Below are 20,278 nucleotides of genomic sequence, written 5' to 3' on the forward strand. Positions count from 1 at the left end.
CCATATGGGTGGGATTGGGTGGGGAAGAGATGTTGAATTTTGAAGGAAAGCGGGTGTATGGATGTGAGTGGTCAATGGAAAACAGAAGGGATGATCATGAATGGGAAGAGAGATGATGAGGTAGGTGGGGATCCTGTGGGGTCCACAGATCCTGAGGTGATCCTGTGAGGTCCACAGATCTTGATGTGTCAAGGCATTTACATCCCTGCACCAATTTAGGCATGCAAAATGCCCTTGCACACAACTCTGGGCGTTCAGCGCCCGGTTGGTGCCCTTTTTGGGCGTTGAACGCCAGAACCATGCTTGTTCTGGGCGTTCAGCGCCAGGATGCTGCCCATTCTGGGCGTTCAGCGCCAAAACCATGCTCTGTTCTGGCGTTTGAACGCCAGACAGATGCTCCTCCAGGGTGTGATTTTTCTTCTGCTATTTTTGATTTCGTTTTCAATTTTTATATTTATTTTGTGACTCCACATGATCATGAACCTAAGAAAACATGAAAAACAATAAAAATAAGAATTAGATAAACATTGGGTTGCCTCCCAACAAGCGCTTCTTTAATGTCAATAGCTTGACAGTGGGCTCTCATGGAGCCTCACAGATGTGCAGAGCTTTGTTGAGACTCTCCAACACCAAACTTAGAGTTTAGATATGGGAGTTCAACACCAAACTTAGAGTTTAGTTGTGGCCTCCCAACACCAAACTTAGAGTTTGACTGTGGGGGCTCTGGTTGGCTCTGCTTGGAGAGAAGCTTTTCCTGCTTCCTCTCCATGGTTGCAGAGGGAGATCCTTGAGTTTTGAATACAAGGGAGTTCTCATTCCATTGAAGGACTATTTCACCTCTGTCAACATCAATCACAGCTCTTGCTGTGGCCAGGAAAGGTCTTCCTAGGATGATGGATTCATCCTCTTCCTTTCCAGTATCCAGGACTATGAAATCAGTAGGTATGTAGAGGCCCTCAACCTTTACTAATACATCTTCTACTTGTCCATAAGCCTGTCTTCTTGAGCTGTCTGCCATCTCTAGTGAGATTTTAGCAGCTTGCACCCCATAGATTCCCAGTTTCTCTATTACAGAGAGGGGCATGAGGTTTATTCCTGAACCAAGGTCACAAAGAGCCTTAAAGATCATGGTGCCTATGGTACAGGGTATTATGAACTTTCCAGGATCCTGTCTCTTCTGAGGCAATGTCAGTTGATCCAGATCACTTAGTTCATTGATGAACAAGGGAGGTTCAACTTCCCAAGTATCAATGCCAAATAATTTGGCATTCAGCTTCATGATTGCACCAAGAAACTTGGCAGTTTGCTCTTCAGTAACATCCTCATTCTCTTCAGAAGAGGAATACTCATCAGAGCTCATGAAGGGCATAAGGAGGTTCAATGGAATCTCTATGGTCTCTAGATGAGCCTCAGAGTCCTTTGGTTCCTCAGAGAGAAGCTCCTTATTGATCACTGGACATCCCAGGAGGTCTTCCTCCTTGGGATTCACGTCCTCTCCTCTCCTCACAGGTTCGGCCATGGCACTTATGTCAATGGCCTTGCACTCTCCTTTTGGGTTCTCTTCTGTATTGCTTGGGAGAGTACTAGGAGGGATTTCAGTGATCCTTTTACTCAGCTGGCCCACTTGTGCTTCCAAATTTTTAATGGAAGACCTTGTTTCATTCATGAAACTTACAGTGGCCTTAGATAGATCAGAGACTAGATTTGCTAAATTAGAAGCGTTTTGTCCAGAGTTCTCTGTCTGTTGCTGAGTTGATGATGGAAAAGGTTTGCTATTGCTAAACCTGTTTCTTCCACCATTGTTAAAGCCTTGTTGAGGCTTCTGATCCTTCCATGACAAATTTGGATGATTTCTCCATGTTGAGTTATAGGTGTTTCCATAAGATTCACCTAAGTAATTTACCTCTGCTATTGCAGGGTTCTCAGGATCATAGGCTTCTTCTTCAGAAGATGCCTCTTGAGTACTGTTGGATGCAGCTTGCATTCCATGCAGACTCTGAGAGATCATATTGACTTGCTGAGTCAATATTTTATTCTGAGCCAATATGGCATTCAGAGTATCAACCTCAAGAACTCCCTTCTTCATAGGCGTCCCATTACTCACAGGATTCCTTTCAGAAGTGTACATGAACTGGTTATTAGCAACCATATCAATGAGTTCTTGAGCTTCTGCAGGCGTTTTCTTTAGGTGAATGGATCCACCTGCAGAAGTGTCCAGTGACATCTTTGATAGCTCAGATAAACCATCATAGAATATATCCAGGATGGTCCATTCTGAAAGCATGTCAGAAGGACACTTTTTGGTCAACTGTTTGTATCTTTCCCAAGCTTCATAGAGGGATTCACCTTCTTTCTGTCTGAAGGTTTGAACATCAGCTCTAAGCTTGCTCATCTTTTGAGGAGGAAAGTACTTGGCTAAGAAAGCCGTCACCAGCTTATCCCAAGAGTTCAGGCTGTCTTTAGGTTGAGAATCCAACCATAATCTAGCTCTGTCTCTTACAGCAAAAGGGAAAAGCATGAGCCTGTAGACTTCAGGATCTACTCCATTAGTCTTAACAGTATCACATATCTGCAAGAATTCAGTTAAGAACTGAAAAGGATCTTCAGATGGAAGTCCATGAAACTTGCAATTCTGCTGCATCAGAGAAACTAATTGAGGTTTCAGCTCAAAGTTGTTTGCTCCAATGGCAGGAATGGAGATGCTTCTTCCATGTAAACTGGAATTAGGTGCAGTAAAGTCACCAATCATCTTCCTTACATTATCATTATTTTCGGCTGCCATCTCCTCTGCCTGTTCGAAAATTTCTGAAAGATTATCTCTGGATTGTTGTATTTTAGCTTCTCTTAGTTTTCTCTTCAGGGTCCTTTCAGGTTCTGGATCTACTTCCACAAGAATGTTCTTATCCTTGCTCCTGCTCATATGACAAGGAAGAATGGCCAGAAAAATAATGATAATAATAGAGATTCTCTTTACCACAGTATAGAGGTTCCCTTATGTAAGTGGAAGAAGAGGGGGAGACAAAGAATGTAATGTAAAGGAAGAAGCACAACTATACGAATGGAAGAGATGTGAGATGAGATGTCAGGATATGAATGAATAAATAGAATAAGATGGGGGAGGTATAATTTTCGAAAATTATTTTTGAAAAGGAGTTAGTGATTTTTGAAAATAGTTTTTGAAAATTGTTAGTATTTTTTCGAAAATTTTTTGAAATAAAAATAAAAATAAAATAATTAGTTAATTAAAAAGAAATTTTTGAAAAAGGGGGAGATATTTTCGAAAAATGAGAGAGAGAGTTAGTTAGGTGGTTTTGAAAAAGTTAAGAAACAAACAAAAAGTTAGTTAGTTAGTTGAAACAAATTTTTGAAAAGATAAGAGGTTAGGAAGTTAGAAAAGATATTTTGAAAAGATATTTTTGAAAAAGATAAGATAAGAAGATATTTTTGGAAAGATATGATTGAAATTAGTTTTGAAAAAGATTTGATTTTTAAAATCTCAATTAATGACTTGATTCATAAGAAATCACAAGATATGATTCTAGAACTTAAAGTTTGAATATTTCTTAACAAGCAAGTAACAAACTTCAAATTTTTGAATCAAAACATTAATTGATTAGTTATTTTCGAAAATTTTATATAAAAATAAGAAAAAGATTTTTGAAAAAGTATTTTTGAAATTTTCGAAAATAACTAATAATTTTGAAAAAGATTTGATTTTTGAAAAAGATTTTGAAAAAGATAAGATTTTCAAATTGAAAATTTGATTTGACTCATTGGCAACAACTTGATTTTAAAAAATTTTTGAAAAAGTCAATCCAAATTTTCGAATTTGATGAGAGAAAAAGGGAAAGATATTTTTTTTTTTTGATTTTTGAAATTTTTTTTTTTGAAAAACATGAAAAATATGCAATGCATGAGATTTTTAGATCAAAACAATGAATGCATGCAAGAATGCTATGAATGTCAAGATGAACACCAAGAACACTTTGAATGTCATGATGAACATCAAGACACAATTTTGAAAAATTTTTAATGCAAAGAAAACATGCAAGACACCAAACTTAGAATTCTTTAATGCTTAGACACTAAGAATTCAAGAATGCATATGAAAAACATGAAAAGACACAAAACAAAAAATCATCAAGATCAAACAAGAAGACTTACCAAGAACATCTTGAAGATCATGAAGAACACTATGAATGCATGATATTTTCGAAAAAATGCAAGATGCATATGCAAGTGACACCAAACTTATAACATGACTCAAGACTCAAATAAGAAACACAAAATATTTTTTATTTTTATGATTTTCTAATTTTTTTTGGATTTTTTTCTTATTTTTCAAAAATTAATTGAAAGAGGAAAATAAGGATTCCAAAATTTTTAATATGAATTCCAGGAATCTTGCCATGTTAGTCTAAAGCTTCAGTCCAGGAATTAGACATGGCTCACTAGCCAGCCAAGCTTTCAAAGAAAGCTCCAGTCCAAAACACTAGACATGGCCAATGGCCAGCCAAGCTTCAGCAGATATGGATACTTTTCATGTATAGAACAACTAAGTGTGTGAGAATCTCTTCATTTGTGATGGTAAGTTGAAACCCCAGTCCAAAAATTAGACATGGCTTACAGCCAGCCAGGATTCAACAAATCATCATGAAACACTAGAATTCATTCTTAAAAATTCTGAAGAAAAATATATTTTTGAAAACATTTTTTTTTTCTAAAACAGATGAGAGATTTTTGAAAATATTTTTGAAAAATTTTTGAAAACAAAACGAAAAGAAAATTACCTAATCTGAGCAACAAGATGAACCGTCAGTTGTCCAAACACGAACAATCCCCGGCAACGGCGCCAAAAACTTGATGCACGAAATTGTGATCTCCAGGCTCGAACAAATTCTGGTAATGGATCCAAAGCTTGGTGCTCTGATCTTAATTCATAATTGTCACAACTTCGATACAACTAACCAGCAAGTGCACTGGGTCGTCCAAGTAATACCTTACGTGAGTAAGGGTCGAATCCCACGGAGATTGTTGGTATGAAGCAAGCTATGGTCACCTTGTAAATCTCAGTCAGGCAGATATAAAGTGATAATGGTGTTTTCGAATATTATATAATAGAATAGGGATAGAGATACTTATGTAATTCATTGGTAGGAATTTCAGATAAGCGAATGGAGATGCTTTTCGTTCCTCTGAACCTCTGCTTTCCTGCTATCTTCATCCAATCAATCTTACTCCTTTCCATGGCTGGCTTTATGCAAGGGCATCACCGTTGTCAGTGGCTACATCCCCTCCTCTCAGTGAAAGATATGCTCACATGCTCTGTCACAGCACGGCCATTCATCTGTCGGTTCTCGATCATGCTGGAATAGGATTCACCCTCCTTTTGCGTCTGTCACCAACGCCCAGCACTCGCGAGTTTGAAGCTCGTCACAGTCATTCAATCATTGAATCCTACTCGGAATACCACAGACAAGGTTTAGACTTTCCGGATTCTCTTGAATGCCGCCATCATTCTAGCTTACGCCACGAAGATTCCGGTTAAGAGATCTAAGAGATATTCATTCTAGCTTAATTCATGTAGAACAGAAGTGTTTGTCAGGCACGCGTTCATAAGGGAGAAGGATGATGAGCGTCACACATAATCATCACCTTCATCACGTTCTTGGGTGCGAATGGATATCTTAGAAGAGAAATAAGGAGAATTGAATAGAAAACAGTAGTACTTTGCATTAATCTTTGAGGAACAGCAGAGCTCCACACCTTAATCTATGGAGTGTAGAAACTCTACCGTTAAAAATACATAAGTGAAGGTCCAGGCATGGCCGAGATGCCAGCCCCTCTGATCTAAGAACCAGGCGTCCAAAGATGCCTAATACAATAGTAAGAGGTCCTATTTATAATAAACTAGTCACTAGGGTTTACATGAGTAAGTAATTGATGAATAAATCCACTTCCGGGGCCCACTTGGTGTGTGTTTGGGCTGAGCCTAAGTGTTGCACGTGCAGAGGCCATTTGTGGAGTTGAACGCCAGTATCTGTGCCAGTTTGGGCGTTCAACTCTGGTTTTGGATCCTTTTCTGGCGCTGGACGCCAGATTTGGGTAGAAGGCTGGCGTTGAACGCCAGTTTACGTTGTCAATTCTTGGCCAAAGTATGGACTATTATATATTGTTGGAAAGCCCTGGATGTCTACTTTCCAACGCAATTGGAAGCGTGCCATTTCGAGTTCTGTAGCTCCAGAAAATCTACTTTGAGTGCAGGGAGGTCAGAATCCAACAGCATCAGCAGTCCTTTTTCAACCTCTGAATCTGATTTTTGCTCAAGTCCCTCAATTTCAGCCAGAAAATACCTGAAATCACAGAAAAACACACAAACTCATAGTAAAGTCCAGAAATGTGAATTTAACACAAAATCTATTAAAAACATCCCTAAAAGTAACTAGATCCTACTAAAAACATATTAAAAACAATGTCAAAAAGCGTATAAATTATCCGCTCATCAATGATGCTAGACCAATAGTTACAAAATCAGGTCAAGAAAGTAAATTCATGGCACTATACCTGGAGGATCTTCAGTAAGTTATTTTGCTGGCTTCATTGGTGTATCATTAAATGGTAGTTTCTATTGTAGTTATTCTTATATGTTTTACAATACTATAGGAAAAACAAGATGAAGTGCACTGTATTTGGTGAAATGATTAGTAAGGTAACTCCATTTGTGAATAAAGATGATGGTGAGCCATTGATATTGGTCGCTCAACTCTTCAAGCAAATCAGTGCCTCAATGAGATTAATGTTCAGAATAGTCTTTATGCATCAAGAGTCTTCCTTAACCGTGACTTCTCTGATGTTGTTAAATTCAAGAATCGGTATATAAACACTAAAATTAAGTTAATTTGGGAGTACTTTGTATATCTATTTACGCAGGTCTGTATAATAGTGATAATGATTTTTTATTTTTTGTATTACTTCGAGTTAGCCTACTAAAAGAAGGTGACATTGGCTTGCAACGAATTAATCATATAGAGATCCAACCTCAGTATTCAGTGAGTCATGAACTTTTGGGAGATGCCTTTCCAATCAGTACAATTGAAAAAGTTTTAAACATGACTTATGTGAGCTCATTTCCCATCTTTTTGTATCAACACTAAATTTGTTGCATTGTCTTTAAGTGTTATCAAAATGAGAGTCTATATTCTTGCAGAAAGGCTCCACTTGGGTTTTAGCCACTATAGTATCTATCGATGTTGCCACCCATAAGAGTTGTTCTAGAAAAAATTTGGAGAATAAGGGTCAATATCTCTATGAACATTGTCGAAAAGTGGGATTTAATATTCCGTCGAGGTAATAGTTTTTTTGGTGTTATAAAATTTCTACAATCTTTTAACACCAACCTTCTTTAGGTGACCATGATTTGTGTTATTTTATGACAGTAAAAATATTCTAGCTAGATGAAATAATGACAATTTACAGTTACACTCATTTGTTTATAGAAGTTTTTGTATGTTCAATTCTAAAATATCAAGTTTCTGAATATTGATTTATTCTACCTTGTTGATTAGAACTAATACTTCACTTCTTATACTAGATGTAGTTTGACTTTTTTTTTTTGTGATCCCATACTAAAAAGTTCAGTTGGGTATTATTAAATGTGAAGTCATATGTGTTGTGGAATCTAATAGTTCTAAATGAGTTGAAGTGGTGTTATAGTTATTAGAAAAGTTGTGTAATTTGTAGTCATCTAATTATTTTATTAGGAGTTATATTCTATTTTAAGAAAAAAACTCAATGGATAAAATTCAGGGTATATTATATCACTACAAGATTAATATTTATTTGAGGGAGTATTTTGGTGAAGGTTTTTAAAAACCTCCACAATACATTTTATTTATGGTAATTTGAAAAACATCTACTCATAATTAATTAAAATTCAAAATTTTGGAACAAAAGCTCATTTTCTCTTTTTTTCTGAAATAAGAAGCGCTGAATTAGTTGAGAGAATGACTACGAAACCTTAAGTTTTCTACTGCCATTTTTGTCGCCGTTTCCGCTGCCATTTCCGCCGCTGGTGCCATTACCACTGTCGTGTCCGTTGCAGTAGAGAGCTTCTGGATGAAGCCACCTCTTCTGTCAACGCGTTTTCAGATCTGTTCTCTTTATATTGTCGTTGCTACCACTGTTGCCATCGCAGTTTCCGCTGCCGTTGCCACCACAGTTTCTGCCGTCAATGCCACCGTAGTTGACGTGGTACAATGCATTATTTTTAGATCTGTTCACTCCCGACCTTCTTCTTTAACGCCGCTTTCGCTCACTCTAATTTCTCTTTTGAACTGCCACTGGTACTTCTTTTTCTTCTTCTTCCCTATTAATTTGCTTATATTTCTTCTTTGTTAGCAATAAATTTTTTCGCTGTCTCGTCTCCTCAGTTTTGTTGCAACTTTCTTACTGGTATCCCCTCTTGTTCTGTATTTTTTTTATTTTTTTTTATTTGCATTGATAAGGAGTCTTGGAAACAAGGCATGGAAGACATGATAACTGATCATTGAAGTTATTTTGTTTCATGCCAGTAGTTAGTGGATTTTTTTGTGTTAGGAGTGATTATTAGTTACTTTGTTTTGGTTGGTTGATCTGCATTTTGTATGTTTATTCTCTGTTCTTATTTTTTAAGTTTGACTTATAAAATATGCTTAAAATCAATGAGTATTTTTTATTATGTATGTGACTTAGAATTTTTTAGATGAATGCTCATCTTCATAAAAAATATTGGAATTCTGCTATATTAGTTTATTTTCCAATGGAATATATTTCAGGATTGCGTTGTTCAAACAAATAGGAATTGGAAAGAATGCTAGCCACGTATGCTTCTTTAATTTCAATCAATTTCAGCCACATATGCCAGCCACTGCCAGTCCCATTAATTGCTCGAACTATAGTAGTCACCGTTTCATGCATAGCCTCAGCCATGGTGTTCACTCTCGCCATAAAGCCATTGAAATCACGCGTTGGAACACTTTTTGAAATCTCACATCGTCTACCGCAACCTCGTCCCCGCTAGCATCTAGACTCTATTCACACCCAACAATCAATATTAAGGTTATCAGTCTCAGCATTTCAAGTTAAAGTGTGAATAGTTCCTAAAATGGATACACAGCGAAAATCATGCAATCTATATCACAAGGATATCCTATAAGCATGAGACACAACACAAAGTATGCAATGAAGCATGATTCAATCCATTCCTCAAGCTCTAACAGGAACAAACTGTTTTGATACCAAATTGTAACGACCCAATTTCTAATATGGCATGCTCATACCGAGACATCGAGTGTTACCAATTTAAAACTACACTGACACGGTTATTAATAATATCAAGCCTGTAATCAGGTTAACAGAACTCGATTCTTATGAAACACTTCCTTAAAGAAAATCGCAAATAAGAAGAAACGCGAGATTACACAAACCAAAACGATAAACAGATACATACACAAACAGGATAATAAACTATAATATATATATTATAGTTACTCCCTCACAATCATGAACATATATACAACTCAAAACATCTTCGGAGTTTGGCTCATAAAGAAAACCCCTAATCTGACGCTCAAACTAGCCTAGTCTTCTAAACTAATCTCTCAAAAAACAAAACTATGAGAGTCTAAAACAAAAGAATACTAAACCGGAGAGCTACCAAAAGAAGATACTAATGGCGCTACCTAATCGCTGTCAAAAGTCAAGTCCATGATATCTATATCCATCTCGGGATCATCATTGTCCTCAAAAGTCAGATCCACAATCTCTATCTCCTCAATGTCCTCGTCGTCAGAAATAACAATGACCTCTGATGTACTCTGGGAACTACCACCACTGTTGTCGCCTGCGGAAGCTGTACCACTAAGAGAAATCTGCTCAACTGCTGAGGACTGACCAAATGCCGCGGCAGAAGTCCTGAGAGGCTCTATGGTGAAAAGGTCAAAGGAGCAAGTAGAAAGCAACTCTATCGATATATCCAATCCTACTGGAAGAGACCCGGGGATGTAGTCATTGACGATAGGGCCAAGCTCAGGCACTACCTGACCATCCTGATGTGCTAAAACAGGACCTCCATGCATGTGATAAAAAAGATGGTGGACAAAATCGGGAAGTAACCACGACAGCGGAAAGCACACGGTGCATCGGAATCAAAGAGAGGTGAAGCTAGTGGGTGCTGAAAGGGATGATCTCTAACTACATAGTTACGGACTCGAGGATCCGCGGCCACCGCATAAAAGCTGTGAACGACAGGATCCTCGTACACATAAGGCTACTCGAGCTCATAGAAGATGACACCCATCTCCATCTGAAGAGGGGGGGGAGGGAGGGGTAGGAAGATAGGGGTAAGAACTCGGGAGTTCTTAGTAGGATCGAGGTAAAACAGGTTAATTTGTTTTTTTTTTATAATACGGCCATGTGTGCCAGATCAAAACGACCACAATAAAAGAGCATATGCAAACAACAAATAAAAGCAAATAGCAACATAACATACAACCACAACAATGAATTCAAAACACACAAGAGATATGCGCAAACAAGTATGATGCATGTCTAGCCCTAGTACAGATAATAAGCTCATCCGTCGATTTTCGACCCGCTCCCCACATTACATCCTTACGGACGTTGTCTCTCGTTGCCATCGCTTTGAGGTATAGTACCCGGTACACTCTTAAGTTATAGCGCCTGCACGCTTTTGGGCTATAGCGCCCGTATGGCTCCCACGATTAAAGTGACGGGTTACACTCTTGGGTTATAGCGCCCGTACTGCTCTTCGACAAATCGCCAGATAAATCGATGACAAGAAGAGTTATTGGTGTAGCACTTCCAAACGTAATTATCTCATCACATAATCAAATATCTTTTAAGATATAATAATTTCTTATCCAGAATTTCACAATTTTCCTAAAATAATCAACTAAAACAGAGCAGGTAATGAGATTTAACTTTAGAATCATTTTTTCGAATACCTCAGAGTTACGCTTAAATTCTATAAGTACTTTAAAAATGCATAAATATTCCACTGGAGTAAAATACATAAATATGCTTAAACTTTGAAAAATGGCATATTTTACAAGTTACTTTAAATTGACGTATTTTAAAATTCCTCTAAATAACTCTGAACTTTTATAAAAGAGACCCAGTCTTCACTGGTTACTTTATAAATTATTCAAAATATTGTACAAATTTTTAAATACCTAAAACTTCATTAAAATAAGAAAATTGGGCACGGTTCTTCCGTTTTCAAAATAAAACCTTTTTCGTTCAATTAGAGTCATATTTTTTCAAAAAGCGTCTTCCAATTTAAACCTTTTATTGCAAACCAATTATTTTTTTTCAAAAACTAAACCCAGTTAATTTAAAAAAATCATATATTTATAAATAAATAATTTTTATTCGTTAAATCTTTTTCAAAAGCCAAACCTCTACTCTTTTTTACTCGAAACCTCCGTTCAAAATATTCATTTAGTTATAATTAATCCCAAATCAAAATCCGACCAACAAAATTCAATTACATACTATTATATAACTCAGATTTCAGCCAATTATTCAACAACAATATCTCAGTTCCTAATTTCTCATCATGGCCGAATCACAACAATAATTTTAGCAACAATTCAGCTAAAATTTCAACAGCCAACAATCACATATTTAAACAACAGACATCAACAGACAATAATCCAACCACATATATCAATTAATTCATAATTTTAACCGATTAGAGAGTCAAACCCTACCTCTGTGAGGCACAGAACACACACAAGGTACTGGAGGAGGTTTCTAATCGGTCAAGCGGACCGAAAACATCAAAAATTCGGTGGTTCTTCTCCTCGTTTGGTTCTGCCGAACTGGTTCCTGGCAGGGATAATTCCACTTCGCGATTCCACCGAACAAAACACACGTCACTGCGGAGAGAGAGAGAGAGAGAGAGAGAGAGAGAGAGAGAGAGAGAGAGAGAGAGAGAGAGAGAGAGAGAGAGAGAGTTTGTGCTTTTTATATAACTTGATTACTGACTAAGTGTCACTTAATCAACGGGAATGATGTATGCGTCACGACACGTGGCGCATTAAGTGCTGCGTGTCGCGATTTTAAACTGCTGAGTCAGTGAGGTTAATTTTTAAATATCATGAAAGGTAATTGGGTATAGTAAAAAACTAAAATAATGATCTCAAATGGTGGTATTAAATTAAAATAAAGATCGAGTAAATTACTAATGTAAATGATATTAGTAAAGCCGAGCTTTTACAATCGTTCAGATCCAATATCAAGTAGTTGTCCAGCCTGTCCTTCGTCAAATAAAATTAAATAATAACATAATATTAATATTACATTATTATTCATTTTATTTAAAGATCACAAAAAAAAGTTATCATAGACATTATGCGAATAAAACGTAAAACTCGTATACACAACTCTAAAACAAAAACCAGAATGTTATAATTATACCTTAAAATTTTTAATTCGAAAGTCGTAAAGTTTGGTTATGAATAAACTCTTCTTTTTAAGCGTTCTTTAGTGAGATAAATTTCAATTTGGCTCCTGAAATTTAGTCCGATGATCAGAATGATTCTCACAATTTCGTTAGTCCCAATTAGAACCCCCAAATTTATAATTGTAGCTCTGTCTTGCCCCTGCGATCATCTTCGTCAGCAGAATGCTAATCTGATGCAATTACATGACATGATGGACACTACTTAAATGACGGTGCATTGGTTTCGCGTCCAAACCCTTTGGAAACTACGTCGTTTCAGTTTTTTGTGGGTTAAAACTCTGTTTCTTTCCACTAGGACGATCATAAGTTGCAAAACATCAAGAAAACCCCTACACTACGTGGTTTCCAAAGGATTTGGACGCAAAACTAATGCGCCGTCGTTTAAGTAGTGTCCACCATGTCATGCAATTGCGCTAGATCAGCATTCTGGTGACGGAGATGATCGCAGGGGTAAGCTGGAGCCACAATTACAAATTTGAGAGTTCTAATTGGGACCAACAAAATTGTGGGAGTCATTTTAAACATCAGGCCAAATTTCAGGGGTCAAATTGAAATTTAACTCGTTCTTTAGTAGGATGTCTACTAAAGATATAATTTTAACTTATACCTTTATATATTTATATATTTTGTACATCCCATTACTTTTAGATATTGTTAGCTTTACCTTTAGGATTTCACTATTTTGTTCCTATTGGTAAAAAAACAAAAAATATACGTAACCAACTAATGATGCTATTAAACGTAGTCAATTAATAAAAAGAATCCAACAAAAAAATAAAAATAATACCTAAAGAGCCATTCTATTTTCATTTTCTATCTCATTTACAATAAAAAAAAAAATCGCATAAACTTTTATTCTCTATTTTATTTACAATAAAAAACAATTACACAAACTTTTATTCTTTTCTTTTTAGGCGCACGTCGCACCATCTAACTGTCGAAAGTATTGTTATATCCGTGTCGCTGCTCGTGCCACCAATCAATGCTGCGCAACGTTCATCCACTACCGGCAATTGCAACACCTCTACTGCAAACGTAGTTCAGGGCCTCCGCATGCGTTTGGACGTAGGGGAAGGCTGCTGTTCTTGCCAACCACTCGTCCGTCACCAACCACATTGTGTTCCGTGCAAGAATACCATGCTCTACCACCAACCTCTTTCCAAACATTTCTCCCCACATTGCCTATCTCCTCTCGCAAGAACAGCGCAGTCACCCCTCCTTCTCCTCATGCAAGAACGACGCGGCCTCTCTCTCCATTTCTTCGTGCAATATCTTCTTCTTCTTAGTTTTGGATAATTCTTTTTACTAGTTTTGAATGTTTCTTTATCCTAGGTTTTAGATGTTTTTTTTTCCTATATTTTGGATGTTTTTTTCTTTTTAAATTTTGAATTTTTTTAATAGTATTAGATAGTTTTTTTCTTAGTTTCGAATGTTCTTTTTTCAATATTTTTTTATGTCTTATTTTATTTGGTTTTAGATTTTTTAAAATAATTTTAGATATTTCTTTTTTGTTACGTTTCGAATATTCCTTTATATTAAGTTTTGAGTATTCTCTTTATAATGATTTTAAATGTTTATTTTTATTTAGTTTTAATTTTTTTTTTCAATTTAATTGTGCATCTTTTTTATGATAATTTGAATTCACGCCACTTCTAAAAAAAATTCAAAAAAGTTGCTAGTTGACTGTATTCTTTATTAGTTATCTAACAAATTGGAAAAAAAAAATTATACTAATTTTTTTTGGTGACAAATTTATACTAATTTATTAAAGAATAAAGTATATTTTTATCATTAAAAATTATTAAAAATTTTAAAAATATTCTTAAGTTTTGTTTTGCTTTAATTTTGTTTTTGAAATTTTCGATTTACATCAAATATACTATTGACAGCTAATGCATGACAATTATATCTAGTTTACGTGTGTTGAACAGTTTCTTATAAATTTATTACTGAATTATTCTTAAATTTCTGAAAAATTAACTGTAAGAAGTGTATTTAATATAATTTAAAAATTTTTAAAATAAAATTAAAATAAAATAAAATTTATAAATATTTTTAAATTTTTAATAAATTATAAAGACAAAAAATATATTTTATCTCTTATTAAAACTTATCCACATGCCACATTCTTACAAGACATGTTTGGTTTTTTTTTCTTTAACTATATGGACTTTACAATATCAAAACTTTTTTAATAATAAATAAATAATTGTATTTATAAAAAATTAAAATAGATCCAAATAAATAACATTATGGTTACCATGATATGATTAGTTATCAATTATCATATAAATTCATTCATTCATATATTCTTTCAAAGTCCCATTCTGAGCTCTGAGCTGTGTGTGAAGTGGCTATTCTTATTTCTTCTTCTTTTTGGGTTTCTTCTTCAGCCCTCAGAATCGCTCATAGTCTCAATCTCAAGCTTTAAAAAGCTTTAGATCGTAACAAACCCTTTTACACACAGCATCACTGATCCACCATTTCTCACTTTCCCTTTCACAAGGTACGATCTTTATCCTATTCTCAAATACCCATTTGACTATACTAACTTTTGCAGCATTCCCATAGTTGAAGCTTCTTTCAGAACCAAACAGATTGATAAGAAAAAAAAAAAGAAGAAAAGATCCCTTTTTCGGTTTTAACTTGAAGTTTTCAATTTTGACCCTTTTTGACCATGTGCTGAATCTGTTTTATATTGGTGTTTTTTTTTTTCCTTAGCTGAATTTGTTTGTGACAGGCAAAATCTAACAAGAGAACTAGTGTCTGAAGCGGATCCATTGTTGGATTTTGATCTAGAAAAGGGTCATAACGATGTCTTTCATTGGCACCCAGCAAAAGTGCAAGGCTTGTGAGAAAACTGTGTACCCTGTTGATCAGTTATCTGCTGATGGCACTGCATACCATAAAGCTTGTTTTAGATGCTCTCATTGCAAGGGAACTTTAAAGGTTTCTTCTTTTTCATATTTGGAAAGTAAAGATAAAAAATATATGTATGCATGTTTTCTAATGTTTTAGCTTCAAGCCTGCATTGTTGAATTTATAGCATGAGAATATTGTTCAGTGCTCTCAAAATTTGGACTCTTCAATTTTAAACTTGTAAAATTTTGCTAGAGATTCTTGCTTTTATTCAGCGCTTTTTTCCATATTTTGATCTGAAACTATTGATTCTTTGTTAATGGTTAAAATGCTGCACTTTATTCTCTAAACCGGAATAGAATATTGCGACTTTGATGATTTGATCAGAAAGGAAGAAATGTGTGTGTAAAGTGAAGGTTGGAGTTTATGGAGTGTGAAATTATTCGCTCTGACATAGATCGGCCCGTAATTATAAATTTTGAACTACCATTTGTGTATCTGAGTTTACACTTTTAGTTACAGAATCACTACTACTGTTGATCACTTTTATGTTTCAGCTGAGCAACTATTCATCAATGGAAGGTGTCCTATACTGTAAGCCTCATTACGAGCAGCTCTTCAAGGAGACGGGCTCGTTCACCAAGAATTTCCAGTCATGTATGTGTGTCTTATTCTTCAAGGATAGAGCTATCTTCGTGTGATTTTTGAGTCGGATGCGTCTTTAATGGCCATTATTTCCTTTTGAACAGCTGCTAAGTTAGCTGACAAGGCAACTCCCGAGCTGGTAAAACAGTTAGATTTGTGTATTGTTTAAACTTCTTTGTGATTGGATTTTCATAAACTGTTCTATTACATTTGATTTTTATTCAATAACTACTGGAAATGGCATCTTCTAATTGTTCTAGACAAGGTCCCCTAGTAAAGCTGCTAGCATGTTTTCTGGGACACAAGAAAAGTGCGCTACATGTGGCAAAACTGCTTATCCGTTGGAAAAGGTTAGGACCCGAAAAACTCTAAACAGATTATTTTGTAGGGTCAATTACATATTGGATATAGTAGTGTTGTATATGAGTGTAACTATAAAACACTTAAGTTGAATATGTCTTTTCGGAATGCTTACTGGAGCATAATGAAGGTTAGTGTAAAGCGATATTCTCTTCCTTTTCCAGAAATATGGATTTGTTTTTGGCTAAATTGCCAACACAGAAACTCTTGTTGCTCGAACTTTTTTCCTTTTGTTGGTCCTGCTAAGCATTGACATTATTCTGTTCTAGACAAATCATACATTATCGTGCCTTTTCTGCAGAATAATATAATTGAACTTCATTTTTGATCCTTGTAACAAAGTAGACTTTGATAGAGTTGTGATCTTCATGGAATATGATAATTGTAGAGAAGAAATGTCTGTGTCTAAAGCTTAGTTCTGTGCCTAAGATGACACAACACCGGAAAGAAAACAGTATGTTTGCTTATGAATAGAAACTGGAGAATCTACTTTTTACACATTTGGACACACTCGCACTAAAACTGGACCCGACTAACTTCATTCAAGATAAATTCACATGTTTACAAGTTCCATCAAACCTTTTTGTTAGATAGCCTAAATATGAGTTATTAGATTTTGTGTTCTTCCAAGAATTTCCTGAATGAGTTATGCAGTTGTACATATTTACTTGAATTGAAATGGTAGTTTAAGAACAGCACTTGTTTGAGTGAGTGCAGGTAACAGTGGAAGGGCAGGCATATCACAAATCATGTTTCAAGTGTTCTCACGGCGGCTGTCCCATAACGCCGTCGAATTACGCAGCCCTCGAGGGCATTTTGTATTGCAAGCACCATTTCTCCCAGCTTTTTAAGGAGAAAGGCAGCTATAACCATCTTGTTAAGTCAGCATCGATCAAACGGGCAGCGACCTCTGTTCCAGATTCTTAAGAATCTTGGTGCCATCTCTTGCAGTTTCATTTTTCCCTTCCTTTTTTAATTTTTTCTCTTCTTTTTTGATCTGTCATGAAAGTGTTTGTATGCGTGGCTTTTTTTTTTTTTTTTCTTCTCTTTTTGCTTCTATGATGGCTTGGTTGTTTCTTACATTTCTTTTTAAAACGTGTGGTGTGCCAATCTTGTGTGGTTTTATTTATCCAATGCACATTGACAAATGAGAGTGTGATTTTGCTAGATTTTTATTACCATAGTTTCTGACTCTGTTAGATCCCATTAGTATATTAGTTAGGGCTTATTTAAGAGAGTTTATAAGAAAAAATTTTTATTTTTGAATTATTATTTTTTAAGAGATCTTTTAGAAAAATAAAAATAATTTTATGTTTAAATATTTTATGTACATTTTTTTATTTATCATTTATGTTTAGTTATAATAATATAAAAGTATTTTGATTGTTTATTATGTGAAAAATAATTTTTTAAGTAGCTTTTGTTTTAAAAAAATAAATTATAACTTTTAAAAAAAGATATTTTTTATTTTTATAGTATTTTTATTTTTATTATTAAAAATTTGTCAAATGTGTTAAAAAAGTATTGAATTTTTTTTTTGAAAAACTATCAAAAGTACCAATGAAGTTTACCAACGCTGACAAAAATACCCATAAATTAAGAAAATTAATGTTGTACACATAAAAGATGAGTTCTGTACGACAAAAGTATCAAAACTTTAATTTTTTGTTGATTTTTTAATAAAATTCCTAAACTATTCCACCCTTATCCAATTCTACTGTCATTTCCTCTCTTCTCACTTCTCTCCTCACTTTTTCCTCTCTCAAAAACCCTCACAGAGTTACAGAGCTCTCCTCCTACCTCTTCATTGTCGTCCGCTAGTGCGGAATTCAAAGTCCACAAACTAACCGGCAAGTGCACCGGGGTCGTACCAAGTAATACCTCAGGTGAGTGAGGGTCGATCCCACGAGGATTGAAGGACTAAGCAACAATGGTTGATTAATTTACTTAGTTAGATAAACAGAAAATAGTGTTAAGAGTTCAAAAAGCATTAAACAGAAGACAGGCAAATAAATAAGTTGGGAATAAAATATGGAGAAGCAGTTAAGGCTTCAGAGTTATCTATTTTCCGGATTGACTTTTCTTACTAATTATTTTAATCATGCAAGATTCAATTCATGGCAAACTATACGTGACTAGACCCTAATTCCTTAGACCTTTCTAGTCTTCTCTAAAATTTATCAACTGCCAATTTCTTGGTCACTTAATTCCAATTAGAGGGTGAAGTTCAATTCTAGTTTATATGCCACAGAAATCCTTAATTACCCAAATATAAAAGGATTATATGTCACGTATCCCGTTAAATCCAGATAATTAAAATTTAGGAGAAATTGTTTTCAAGCTGTTGTTCAAGTAAAGAGCTTTTCCAAGTTATACAAGAATTCAATTAGAAAGAGGGTCATACTTCCGTTCCACCCAAATTCATAAAATAAATAATGAAAACAATTCTTGAAATAGAAATCAATACATGAATTAAAATAGAGAAATAATAGTATCAATCATTCAATAGACAGAGCTCCTAACCTTAACAATGGAGGTTTAGTTGCTCATGGCAAAGAAAATGAGGATTCTGATAAAATGTATTTTGGCTGAAGTGGAATGGAAATCCCCTTCTATATCTAATTCTAATTAATTTAAAATCTATCTTCTAAAACTAAAATAATATCTTTTCCTATTTTAAAATAAAAATTAAAGTTTAAATCAGAATTAATTAAAGCAATCAGCACGTCTTCAATTGATGGATGGGGACCACTTGCTTCGTAGGGTCTACGCCTAACTTGGAGTGGGCATAACCATTCTTGTGTGAATCTCCCTTGAGTCTCTGCTATCCCCTGGCTCTAGTCTATGTTTCTGGGCCGAAAACTAGGTCGAAACCCGGCCTGAAATCGCCCCCAGCGTTTTCTTCGAATTCTGCATGTGGCGCATGTCACGCGTACGCATCAGTCACGCGTACGTGTCGATGATCTTCTTCGCGTGTCACTCGTACGCGTCAGGTACGCGCACGCATCGCCATGGACAGCTCCGAATCACGCGTACGCGTCAGGCATGCGCATGCGTCGCTCCTTGCTGGTCAGCTCCTTGGTTTCTTCTCTTTCTCTTGCAGAAACTCCATCAAATCCATCCGAATGCTTTCTAAAATAAACAGAATTGCACAAGACTCAAAGTAGCATCCATAGTGGCTAAAAGATAATTAATTCTTGATTAAACTCAACAATTTAAATGCAAATTCACTAGGAAAAGATAGGAAAGTTGCTCACGCATCATAACACCAAACTTGAATTGTTGCTTGTCCTCAAGCAACCAAACTAATATAGGCTTAGGATGTGAATTTGCATGAGAATGAGAGTTCGATTAAGCTCATGTCTCTTCTTATAGTGGGGTTTACAACTGCAATCCTGAATAGTTTTGGCATCTCACTCTCCTTTGAATCAGAAAGATGTCAGTGTCATTCGTAATTAGAATCCGGATAATATTATGAATTCTCTGATCTTTTGTTACTCAATTTAACCCTTGAACACAACAATTTTTCTTTTCTTTTGTGCTTTGCACCTTGAGCCTTGCCATGACTTTAAATGTTTTGTCTCAAGCTTCACTTGACACAGAAACACCACAAGCACTTAACTGGGGAACTCTCTTTAAGTTCTGATTTTTCTTTCAGTTACTCCCAGACAGTGGTGCTCAAAGCCTTTGGCATACTCTGCTAATTGTAATTGATCTCGACTCTAAATGTTTTGTCTCAAGGATTACTTGACACAAGAACACCACAAGCATATGACTAGGGAAACAACTCTTTGAGCTATTAATCATGTCTGACCTCCCTAGTCATTGATACTCAGAGCCTTGGACCTTGTTTTTATATCTTTTTTTTGCTGTTTCTTTTGCTTCAAG

The 20,278-nt window shown here is 35.4% G+C and overlaps 1 protein-coding gene and 1 non-coding gene across 3 annotated transcripts; both read left to right on the forward strand.

Annotated features, from left to right (window-relative positions):
• Positions 1-2,278: 2,278 nt before the first annotated feature.
• LOC148579813 (small nucleolar RNA R71) lies at positions 2,279-2,386 on the forward strand. The gene has a single exon (XR_015895791.1). It is a non-coding gene; the product is annotated as a small nucleolar RNA R71 (small nucleolar RNA).
• A 12,408-nt stretch (positions 2,387-14,794) lies between these two features.
• LOC107623644 (LIM domain-containing protein WLIM2b) lies at positions 14,795-17,565 on the forward strand. Of its 2 annotated transcripts, none has more exons than XM_088507795.1 (6): positions 14,795-15,032; positions 15,267-15,475; positions 15,943-16,042; positions 16,135-16,169; positions 16,291-16,380; positions 17,108-17,565. In XM_088507795.1, exons 2-6 carry the CDS (start codon positions 15,341-15,343, stop codon positions 17,315-17,317), a joined length of 570 nt encoding a protein of 189 aa, XP_088363921.1. In that variant the 5' UTR covers positions 14,795-15,032; positions 15,267-15,340; the 3' UTR covers positions 17,318-17,565. The 2 variants fall into 2 exon arrangements, with proteins under 2 accessions (XP_088363921.1, XP_088363917.1); XM_088507791.1 differs by having other exon boundaries at positions 14,799-15,032; positions 15,248-15,475.
• Positions 17,566-20,278: the final 2,713 nt, after the last annotated feature.

This window comes from Arachis ipaensis, chromosome B10, assembly GCF_059453495.1.
Source record: "Arachis ipaensis isolate K30076 ecotype BB chromosome B10, ASM5945349v1, whole genome shotgun sequence".
NCBI lineage: Eukaryota > Viridiplantae > Streptophyta > Magnoliopsida > Fabales > Fabaceae > Arachis > Arachis ipaensis.

Coding starts and splice junctions, on each gene's coding strand:
- LOC107623644 (XM_088507795.1), top strand. CDS start 15,341: ATGTCTTTCATTGGCACCCAGCAAAAGTGCAAGGCTTGTGAGAAAACT. Junction 16,170..16,290: donor ACAAGGCAACTCCCGAGCTG/GTAAAACAGTTA, acceptor TAATTGTTCTAG/ACAAGGTCCCCTAGTAAAGC. Junction 16,381..17,107: donor CTGCTTATCCGTTGGAAAAG/GTTAGGACCCGA, acceptor GAGTGAGTGCAG/GTAACAGTGGAAGGGCAGGC.